Source organism: Carex rostrata, chromosome 16, assembly GCF_964058835.1.
Source record: "Carex rostrata chromosome 16, lpCarRost1.2, whole genome shotgun sequence".
NCBI lineage: Eukaryota > Viridiplantae > Streptophyta > Magnoliopsida > Poales > Cyperaceae > Carex > Carex rostrata.
The window spans coordinates 1,861,213-1,872,499 of NC_135933.1; the positions used below are offsets into that span (position 1 = coordinate 1,861,213).

General features: G+C 35.6%; 2 protein-coding genes across 3 annotated transcripts; one reads left to right on the forward strand and one right to left on the reverse strand.

The window, feature by feature from the left end:
• The first annotated feature begins 1,680 nt into the window (after positions 1–1,680).
• Positions 1,681–6,210, forward strand: LOC144567058 (uncharacterized). The gene is made up of 5 exons (XM_078317098.1): positions 1,681–2,163; positions 4,332–4,409; positions 4,592–4,679; positions 5,320–5,447; positions 5,724–6,210. The coding sequence occupies exons 1-5, from the start codon at positions 1,891–1,893 to the stop codon at positions 5,967–5,969; spliced, it is 813 nt and encodes a 270-aa protein (XP_078173224.1). The 5' UTR covers positions 1,681–1,890; the 3' UTR covers positions 5,970–6,210.
• Positions 6,211–6,602: 392 nt separating this feature from the next.
• Positions 6,603–10,126, reverse strand: LOC144567057 (WAT1-related protein At3g45870-like). Of its 2 annotated transcripts, XM_078317096.1 has the most exons (6): positions 9,635–10,126; positions 8,402–8,464; positions 7,937–8,321; positions 7,645–7,800; positions 7,391–7,542; positions 6,603–7,279 (listed from the first exon to the last, which is right to left on the reverse strand). In XM_078317096.1, exons 1-6 carry the CDS (start codon positions 9,865–9,867, stop codon positions 7,102–7,104), a joined length of 1,167 nt encoding a protein of 388 aa, XP_078173222.1. In that variant the 5' UTR covers positions 9,868–10,126; the 3' UTR covers positions 6,603–7,101. The 2 variants fall into 2 exon arrangements, with proteins under 2 accessions (XP_078173222.1, XP_078173223.1); XM_078317097.1 differs by lacking the exon at positions 7,391–7,542 and having other exon boundaries at positions 9,635–10,108.
• Between the last annotated feature and the right edge of the window lie 1,161 nt (positions 10,127–11,287).

The following is an 11,287-nucleotide window of genomic DNA, read 5'->3' on the forward strand; positions in this document are numbered from 1 at the left end:
GGAAAAGTTATAATTTTGACAACTTAAAATAATTGATGAGTCTGGTAGGAATGATTGTTTTGAAGTACTAGTTTCATTGTTATTTAATCAATGTTTGCATGCTTAGAAATTCAGAGCTGCAATCATTCTAGAATGTATGGAAGAAATTTGTGCTGGGGACGTGCTCGGGAATTGGTACAAATTTAGAGCTGTTAATTTACGCTCGGGGACGAATTCGAGGATTCGTCTTTTTAAAAAAAAAAAAATTTAACTCATTTACAATGAAAGTTAAACACTAGAACGTAGTTAATTAAACGTTTTCGTTTACATGTTTAAATTATACGATTGTTTTGCTGTAATTGGCGCTACTTTTGTTAACTTTTTGAACAAAGTATTTTTCGCTTCATGCAGCGAAAGGCTATACAATAAAGAAAGATTCGTATTATTATTGAACTGTATGAAGTAAAACCTGCTCGGTTTGTCACTGACATTCTAGAAGGCTGGAAGACGCGTGCGGGTATTTTATTTGGAGTACAATTATCAGCTTCCTATAGTTATAACAATAATAATTAATATATTATTATTATTTAATTGTTTATATATCTTCTCACAAAAAAAAATTTACTTCTCGCAAAATTGTTTGTATATCCCCAGAAAAGTTTAAGGCAGTCGTGGAATGGAGTGGCCCGGGCTAGGTTAAAAGTACTTTGACTTAAGAGATTCATGGGGTTGGTTCGGTTAAAATCAAAGTAAAATAGGTAAATTAAAATTTTATTCGGTTTTCAAAAGTTTAATTGAACAGATTGAAATAAAATTACCAATTGAACTGAATAAATTGAATTAAATTTTTATTTGTTCGAATCAAATTAAGAAGACTAACCATAAAAATAATCATTTTCTTTGTTAATTTTTGGAATTATTTTTAAGATGGATTTAAAAAATTTGTTTGGTTCGGTCTAAGAGATTTTAAACTGAACCAATCAATATATGTATGTCATATTTTAATTTTTTTTTTTAAATATTTAGTTCAAACAGGAAACGGATTTAAAAAATTCAGTAGATTCGATCTAACCAGTTTTAAAATTTATAAAGATAAATTAGACGGAAAAGTTAAACTGATTTTAAAAAAAGAACCGAACCGATTTATTTAATCAAAAAACCTAAACTATTTAATTTAAACTCTCTCGGTTCTGTTTAAAACTGATTAAACCGGATCCGAACACCAGGTAGACTCAGCTTAATACATCATTTCAGGGCCCAGATACATGTCACTATGTCAGCTTATAGCGGGATGGACCTATTGGGCCATTATAACTGGGCCAGATCTACTCCATGCAATACTCGCAGGCTCTAAGTCTGGAAACGCTATTCTCTGCAGAGTTTTTCTGTGCTGTGCTGTGCGGCGCTTTTAATCTGGTCCGTTCGTTTCAGATCGGACGGACTGGATTAAGGGTTCATCAAATTTTGAGTTTTTTTTAAATTCAGACAAGATCTGATCTGGTCCGTCCGATTCGAAATGAACGGACCAGATTAAAAGTGCCGCACAGCACCGCACGGAAAAACTCCGCAGAGATACTTTTCCCTAAGTCTGCCTCCGATCAATAATTAGTCGTTCTTTGTTCCATTTCCTGATTGATTGCTTTTATGTGTTCCTAGTTGATTGCTTTTATGTGTTCCTGCTTTCTCTGAAGTTCTTCCACCTGTAACCTCGTGAGCCCGCAAATCAAAGTATCTCAAGCTCTTCGCCTTGGCAGTATCCCCGCTTTGTCCAGTTCCATTGTATCTAAAGTTGTATATCTTGACTAATCAAAATATAAAATCATCCCCCTCCTTCCCTCCATTACAAGTAAACAATTGAAGTAATCGACACTACACAGAATCACAGTCTTTGCTAATTTGCTTTGCCTTGAGATGAAGGCACCGGGCTCTACCTTCGCCAAAATCAGACTCTGCACACAAAAGAGTCAGGTGGGGCCCACCACCAAAATTAAGAGGCAATTAGTACAACGGAATTCGTCCCAACGAAAGCGCAGCTGCATCTCCATTTGTTCAGCGCAGAGGCAAGGCACTTCCCCTGCTGCCGCAGTTACAGCAGAGCGATCGCAAGTGGAGGATGATGAATTTCTCCATGCGGCAGCTCTTTCAATGGATGCAGATAATAGAACCGAGGCCATGATTGAGAAGGTATCAACTCTCCATTTCAATCCTTTCATAATTTTTTGAAGCAATCAGGTAGCCTTAGGAATTCTGATTGCTCTATTTTAGATCAGATGGTATTAATTGAATAAGTTTGGAAACCTGTTGAATTGTCTGATTGTTATAGTGTGGAGTCTCATTTCAATTCAGCCATATTTTAACCAGCTGATATGAAATACAAGGATTACACTTACGTAAGACTTGTTTTTTTTGTTAAATCTAGCTAGAATTCAAGTAGATGAATCAGACTTTTGCCTAGTTTGATTTTGAGTTGGAAATCATTTGAGTTGATTCACTTGAGCTCCTCCAAAATAGCTCGATATGTAATTGTGTTGTTCAATTTAGATTTCTAGTCATTAATGTAACATAATATATTCTTTTGTTAAGATATAAATTTATATGTAATTCTGTTACTTGATTTATATTATGAAGTCATTAATATAGCATAAGAGACTAATCTATTAAGATATAAATGTATTTTTTTTTTAAATACTATAAGATCAATTAAATATCGTTTATTCAAATAAATTTAATGTAAAAAATAACTACTGGTTATTTTATAGAATAAAGATTTCTTTCCCCCAAGTTATTTCCCCCATCCATCCCCCAATCATTAATTATATGGGGAGACCACAACTTCCAGTACAAAAAGACAAAAGAAAACGTGTATCAGTCATTAATAATGTGGGGGACCGCTAATTAACTGGGGGACCACTTATATTTGAAAAACTTTACAACTGATGCACGTAAATATGTATACATATACACGCAAGTATTAACATCTAATATAGCAAGTATTCATATGTAAGATATCAAGTATTTCTTTAAACAATCTTTCTTATCACATACTCATTTTTTACACATTTTTAAAGATGATTTTTTTTTCTTACTTCAATGTCGCCCATATTTCTGACAATCTGTGAATTTTTTTGTGAGTCTAAAGTCGCAAACGTTTTCTACGTAATTTTCTCTTTCAAATGAAATCAATGATGAAGTACTTTTGAGTTGTCCGCCGCGCAAGTATTCATACCTCGTAGTGTAAGTATTCATACCTCGTCATGCAAGTATTCATAACTCGTCGCGATCACAATCCAAACTGCATCACCTTCGACTTCCTATCCATCGGCTTCTACTGATCCGCCGGCAACAAGGCAGGTTGTCACAGGCAATTTATGAATACTTTCCCAACGAGGTATGAATACTTGCTCGACGAAGTATCAATAATTGCACAAAGATGTATGAATACTTGCTCGATGTGGTAGAATACTTGCTCGACGAGGTATGAAACTACATGACAAGATATGAATACTTATGCAACGGACGACTCGAAAGTATGTTATTATGGATCTCATTTGAAAGAGAAAATTACGTAAAAGACGTTCGTGATATTAGATTCACAAATTTCATCACAGATCGTCAAAAATATTAGCGAGATTGAACGGGGAAAAAAAAAACCCACCTCTAAAAACGTATAAAAGATGGGTGTGATGTGTCCATTTTTTTTTTTCTTAAAATACTTGATATCTTAGGTATGAATACTTGATCTATTATATATTAACACTTGCGTGCATATGTATCCATATTTGCGCGTGCCAGTTGTAAAATCTATCAAATATTAAGCGGTCCCTCAAGTAGTTAGTGGTCCACCCAGTAAATGAGCGGCCCTTCAACTTAATAATCGATAATGACACATTTTGTTTTGTCTTTTAGTGTTGGAAGTTGTGGTCCCCCTCTTAATTAGACAAAGACAGTTATTGACTGGAGAATAAATGGAGGAAATGAATTGGGGGATAGTTAGTTGATCCCTATTTTATAATAATTATTTCAAATAATTTTAATTAAATACAAGAAAAAAGTTGTAATTAATTTTGTGTAGAGTTCGAGCTCGAATTTGAGTTCAAATTAGTTAGAGCTTGATAGCTCAAGTGCGACTAACAAGCAAATTGAACTCAAGCTCAATTAGTTTGCAGAATTTCAATCATTTCAACATAATAAGAGAGTTAAAGCCCTCCACCCCCCCAAAAAAAACAAAGAAAGAAAGAAAAATGAAAACAGAGATAAATCCAGTAGTGGTTCCACATTTAACTAAGTTTTCAATTGACTAGTTCATTAATTTAAAAAGGTTCTACTCTCCACTAATTCATTAGTCGATGTAGGTAATATATGGGTGCCGTTTTATGACATTTCTTGGCATAACTGGTTCTCTCATGGGTTCCGTTATTTGCTTCCTCAAGGTAATTCCTTTTCTGTCCCTGTTTTCTATTCTTCTTAATTTCTTATATGGCTTAGGCTCATTCCATAGCCGTTTTGAAGTTGCTGGCTTGGTAATTAAGATTGCTTAGTTAGTTGATTTTGTGATCGGAAGATTGCCAACTCTTGAGACAGCCTTACCATGAAATTGGCATATGGAATGCAGGGTTGTATATATGTCTTCAATTCTTTTGGGGAGCAATTTGTAGGTGGCGGAGCCGGAAAGGTGATCACAATGCTGGTTGAAGCCATTGGTTAGTACCATTCTAGCCTCGGAATTTCTCCTTTAAATTATGTAACTTTTGAACTTTATATGAGGAATGAAGCTAGAAATTAGATGATAGTGCCATGGTTTTATTGACTATTGGCAATAGGACACTTGAGCAAACAATAAATGGACAGTGTTTGTGTAATTAGTGTGACAAAGATTAAGGATGCTAGAAACCTCAATTTTAACAAACATTACTAAAAAATAATGAAAAGGAAAGATGTGAAATCCCATGACCCACTGACAGTACTATCCTGGAAACACTACCAAGTACAAACAACCAACTGAACTATATGTCTGGTGGCAGTGCTCCACCATTTTCTTGGAGGGGCATCCTTATAAATGCAAATCTCAGAAGTTTCAGGGACTTCAGAATATTCAAGTATATTTGGCATATATTTGCTATACAAGTAGTTAGCCTTCTTTTAATTAAGAACTCAGCAGTCAGCATCAAAAGCTTTGGGGAATCTTCAGCTTCTCCCTATTTTTATAAAGATCTGCTTCTGATTGTGGTTACACTATACTGGTACCAGAACCAACCTTGATCAGTTTGGCAGTGGAGGATCAAGTGATGTAGAAGGATGCTAGGTTTGAATAAGAACTGATGAAATGGTCGTGTATTGCAGATTGCTATCTGATAGGGACAGTGATGCTTGTTTTCGGAATGGGTCTCTATGAGCTGTTCATATGCAATCTTGATATTGCTAAAACCTCCTCCTATGGCTCCAATCTCCTCGGGTTATTCCGCCTTCCGGTCTCTCTCTCTCTCTCTCTTTTTGAAATGATGGCAGTAGCTGCCATCCTATTGTATTTAAAAAAATTAAATTGTTACAATTACATTTCTCGCCAGTCTCTCTCTCACACACACGCGCGCGCGCGCACGCATACACGCACACAAACCACTGACTGAGGGATTAGTTCGTTGAGAAGTGATCTTTTGTGTGAAACTTGCACAAAGAAATTGCCACAAATTAGAAAATCCTTGTCAAATGTTTAATTTGTCTCAATTCATCTGTTTTGTAATCTGCAGGAAAGACCAAAATGGCTGCAGATAAAATCAGTGAATGAATTAAAGACGAAGGTTGGACATGTCATTGTGATGGTTCTCCTGATTGGCTTATTTGAGAATAGCAAGAAGGTTGTAATCACAACAGCAACAGATCTCTTGTACTTTTCAGCTTCAATTCTCCTCTCTTCTGGTTGTCTATTTCTTCTTTCAAAGCTCACTTCCACCCGCTCTAAAGAAGAAACGGACCATGCTCCAGAGGCATCCTAAAGGCATCTCTCCTAAGATATATCCATGGTAACTCAGCAGTAGGATACATTTAGATGTACGGAACGATATTTTCTTATTTTATGCATATTGTAAAGCATCCACATCCTCCTTGTATCAATACTTGAACAATGGCCATCCATCTTGGTATGCTAAAAGATCTATAGGTCAGAAATTGTGTGAATGAGGTTTTACAGGTTCAGAAACTAAATAGTTAATTTACGGAAACCCATATTCATGAGTATGTTCGGAAATGGTTATGCTGTGAAATTAGTTGTAGGAAATCTTGATTTATTTTAGAAATATGTATATATATTCAATTTTTCTATATATATGCAATAAGAAACAAAAATTAAAAAATATTTAGACCAAAAATATGCTGTAAATTGTCTCTTCTATTTAGATTTTAATAAGTCGTAAAAAAAACAATGTATTGTAATTTGTAAAATATGTGGTCCGGAGCTAAATCCGGTTAGTCTCACAAAAGAATCTAAATATAAAATAAAAATGGAGGCATTTGAACCCTCCTCTAGTCAAATTATGGAAATTACAGGCTATTAAAGTTCTTGGTTAGCAATATATTACAAATCTAAAATCGCTTCTTCGCAGAAGTAACATATCTACAGAAACATGATATGACTTTAATTAATACTGGTTTGTACTAAATGAGAGAATCTCTACAAGAATATTCTGAAAGCTATAAAGCCAGAGTAATAGTACACTTCAAAAGGAAACACAGAAGTACCATAATAATAGATACTCCACAGCCCCTCTTTTTTATTGCCGTAATAAAACAACTGAATACACGTTAAAAATGAAAAAAAGAAGAGTACTCGATATTTGCACTTGAGAAGCAAACTTCTATCACTCTCCCAGTAGTTCTGATGCAAAACAGGATTGGAATGGAGAGATCATGTCATGAAACAAAATGAGCTCCCTTTCATAATCAATGTCCTTGCCAATAGGTGCCCTGAAAATTTTGACCAGTCGGCCAAGGACCACTCTAATATTGATTCCCCAACCCCGCCCCCAAACCACCCCCACCTTCAAAATCCCTTCTCCTGTGATTAGATATAAACATAGATAAAGAGAACAGATATAATACAAGGCAACTTATACCAACGTAGAGGAGCATTTAAGGATCCAAGGAGGATGTGCTTGGCATCTTTCCCAGTGTCTTGAGAGATGGTGGGTTCTCTAGCAGCAGAGGGTCATAGTAGTCTATCTCAACCATACTTGCTGATTGCGACTCTTTGTACCGGGCCCATGTCACCACATACAATCCAGCAACTATTAAAATACCTCCAATTATGCTGCAATTGAAATAAAATAAGAACAAGATAAGAACAGCTAAATTGAGATTGAATTACTCTGATGACTGAACAAAACATCAAGAAAATGAACCTTCCTAAATGTAATCATACCTTCCCAGAAAAATAGTACTACCAAGAAAAACAGTAGATAAGAATGTAGACATGACAGGTTGGAGGGGGACGTATAGAGACACCAGAGAAGGTCCCAGTACTTTATTGGCCCATGTCATTATCGCATAATTAAGACAGGATGCCACAACTCCCTGAAAGGATACTAATCTTAGAAGCCAAATTGATACTTATCACATTTGAAAAAGTAGATAAGATTGAAAGGCCTAGGTAGATAAGGCATGAACATAACGTACAGCATAGATGATGGCAATAATTTCAGTTGTGGTCAAGATCCATTCATGCAATCCATTTGTTGCGAAAACACCAGTGACTACCATGAAAAGTGTCGCAAATGAGTACGAGTATGCCGTCAATGACAGACTCGCTGGGTATTTTACCAACACAGGTGCCTGAAAAATAACATCTGAATCTCAGTACTTCCCCAAAAGATGAAAATAAAAAAAAAACAAATATTCGGGATAACCATAGAATTACAACCATAGATTTACATGATATAGCGATGCTACAAGAATAAATTGAAGGTACCTGAATAACAAAGTAGGCACCCATAAGAAAGCAATTTCCAATCAAACATAACACGCCTAGATGAAAATTACCGAGACCACCAAGACGTCCCATGTTAAGGCCACTAAGATGCACACCGATCCCATTCTGGGAGACTAAATCAGCACCACTTGGACCAACCACAGCAGGACCTCTGTAAAGAACCATTAATGTAGCCCCCAAAATGCACACAACAGTTCCCATAACTTTTGCACGACCATCCTTTTTGTACAAATTTACTGCTTCAACGCCTACTATTGCGGCCAGTAGAAATGTGAAAACAGGTATTGCAGGCTGGAATGCAGCTGCATAACTTGGATTTGTGTAGCTCAAACCAAGGAGAAACAAAAGCTGGTTCCCAAATATTCTACATTTGTTATAATCAGTTAAAATAGGAAGAAAATTTCACTTGTGAATAATTTTAAAGAGTTGGAATTGGGAATCTACCCAGTAAGCCCAAGGAGGAAAAATGATCCAACAAGCTGACTATTTAATGGGCGCCGCTTTGTTCTACAGTAATCAAGAGGAAAAAAAAAAGATTAATATACTTGTTCGAACAACACAAACAATAGCTCCAAAAACCATGTCAGGACTGAAACAATTTTTTTTAAAGTTACCTATATGATTTGTACAAATTACAATTATGCATTTGGTGATATACAAAGTACCGTTGAGTCAAAGTGTCAGAAATAAAACTTTTGACGCTGTAGAAATCTAACTACGACAGCACAACAGAAAGAATGACAATAAGTATGTAGATCACCTTCTTAGCAAGCTCTTATTGACAACTATAAGCCTATAACCATTAATTACTCTCTAATTTATGTGATTGACCTGCTTTGTGCTATCTAAATCAGCTTGTTTTATCATGTGAGAAGGATCCCTTGACAATCTTAAATTTTAAATCCGACGTTATAGACATGATCTATAGTATCCACATATTATTTATATACAATATGATACGATTTGGTGTATGTTTCACCGTACATCAAGTGACTCGAACATTTAACGGTCCTTGATGCATCATTAAACAATATTAAAATTGCATGAAATTTGATCTTTAGACTATCTATATGTGTGATAACATACCTATAACTTACAATTTTCAATTTTATTTATAAACTTTTTTTAAAATTTGTTGTCAAGATTGTCAAAACAACTATTATCAAATGATCCCTCCTCATCATGCAGCAGTGCTAATTATATCTAGTAACTGGGCTGTCCATTCCACTTAAATATACAATAAACCAAAGAAAAAGAACGAAAGGCAAACTAATAAAGAAATGAATTAAACTGAGGTAGTCCAAAACAATCTCCGACTTTGGACACACTTCTTCTAACTGACGCAACAAATTTTGCAAAGGTAAAAACAAAATAACAAAAAAAGTAACAGCTATCCTATAAAAAAGGGGCATTTCTCCTATCTAAATCAATAAAATTGAACACCCATTTCAATCTGTGAATTTACTTTTATTAGAAAATTGCATTAATACAACTATACATCTCTATATATCCAATTTCGGAAAGAAAATACTTACTCAGGTGCTCTTTTCTGTACAAATCAAAACATAGAAATAATTTTTCACTTTTGGGTCATCAGTAACAATACTAGAGAGAGTTGTGTGGGGAAAATATTAAACAAAAAAAGGGAGAAAAGGGAAGAGAAAATGGAAAGGAGACCTCTCTCGGAAGAAGGCGAAAGGGGCAAGCACGGCGAGGGCAACGAGATCACGATAAACACAAAAAACGATCTGGTTCATGCCGACGTTGAGCACTGATTTGGTCAAGACATGGTACACGCCGTACAAGAACTGAACCATGGCCATGCCCAGGTGGGCCCGCCACGTATCCTCTCTCCACCATCCCGATCCAAATCCCAGCGAAGACGAGCTCGAGCTGCACCTATCCACCATCTCTTATGTCTTTCTCTCTAACCTTCCGTCTCTTTTCTTCCTTTTCCTTTGTCTTTACTTTTGCAAGGATTGACGCGAGCCCAGATGGTCACCAGTCACCACAAACCCAATTTGATATGATAACCCAACTTGATAGGTTATCTAATATTTAAGGGAGATATCTGCCATCAAGCGCTGAGAATTTCAATAAGAAAATATCTTCGGTATCCCATCTTTTTCTCGTTTAATTAATTTTTCTCTTGCCCGCCGTTTTGAGCTTATCTACTTTTAGACGTTATGCCGCGGGTCCTCTGAGATATCTCAAACTTTGCGTGACTTTATGGAAAATCCCAAGCGTTTAAATACGTTCTACACGAATCTCAAAGCGCTCATAATACTGAGCCCTACATCACCCCCGAATAGGCACCGAACACGTCGGTCACGCAGAAGTTGAGATATCTCAGAGATTCGCACTCCCCGAAATTGGAATTAGGTATTTCCAATCCCTCTTATCTACCTGAGGCTGAGGCTGGTCTGTGGTCTCGTCTGATGGCTAACAGGGGTCCCCCCATGGTGATGGCTGCTGCGATCCAAAAGGATTCCAGGATCCTGCGATTTCAATTTCAACCGTTCATTTATTAGATTGTAGGAATTTTGAAAGGAGATAATTTTTGTGCACGTATCTCAAAATATATAACGATTGAGATTAGAATTGCAGAGATCCTACGATCCTATGGAATTGCAGCAGATTTATTTCCCATGGTGATCAAAGTAAAGACAAGTAGGTCCGATTTTTTATTTTTTTAACTTTAGTAGCAGCTACCAAATTACATTATCCAACATTTAAAAATTTAAGTTAATACTTGATACACACAAGTACATAACACATTTTTTTTTTTTTTTTTGAAGCCCAGGCATGGGTGGTGATTTTTCTTTTGAGGACCGCAATTCCAAAGTTCATCTGGCCTTCAGCAATTCCGGGGACTATGATTTTAAAAATTAAAATACAGCCTAATGAAGACTGTGATTTTAAAAACTGACCCTTATTTTATTTATAACATAAAAAAGAAAAGAAATCTGAGTTTGTGATGAAATATGAAGTTTCAGTTAAAAGACCGGACAATCATAGTTGTGTGAAATATTAAATTATTTTTTCTCATTTGTTTTATAAAAAAAAAAAAAAGAACACATCAGAACTAAATAATCTGTTTTTTACTGAAATTTATTTAACACTCTTTTGGATGAAGATTTCGGTTAGTGAGAATAGTGAGGTGACTCAAATTTGAGATAGTGAACTAAATTAATTTTTAATTAAGTTAATAGAATAGCATGCTAATTTACAAAACACAAACAAAGAATTATTCATTTTTGCTAGTCCAAACACATCCAAACGTGTAGAATAGTCGCTAACCCAGATTAGTATTATTCTTTGCCTAATTCA

Coding starts and splice junctions, on each gene's coding strand:
- LOC144567057 (XM_078317096.1), bottom strand. CDS start 9,867: ATGGTGGATAGGTGCAGCTCGAGCTCGTCTTCGCTGGGATTTGGATCG. Junction 7,801..7,936: donor GTGCCTACTTTGTTATTCAG/GTACCTTCAATT, acceptor GTTATTTTTCAG/GCACCTGTGTTGGTAAAATA. Junction 7,543..7,644: donor TTATTGCCATCATCTATGCT/GTACGTTATGTT, acceptor GTATCCTTTCAG/GGAGTTGTGGCATCCTGTCT.
- LOC144567058 (XM_078317098.1), top strand. CDS start 1,891: ATGAAGGCACCGGGCTCTACCTTCGCCAAAATCAGACTCTGCACACAA. Junction 4,680..5,319: donor AATGCTGGTTGAAGCCATTG/GTTAGTACCATT, acceptor CGTGTATTGCAG/ATTGCTATCTGATAGGGACA. Junction 5,448..5,723: donor TCGGGTTATTCCGCCTTCCG/GTCTCTCTCTCT, acceptor TGTAATCTGCAG/GAAAGACCAAAATGGCTGCA.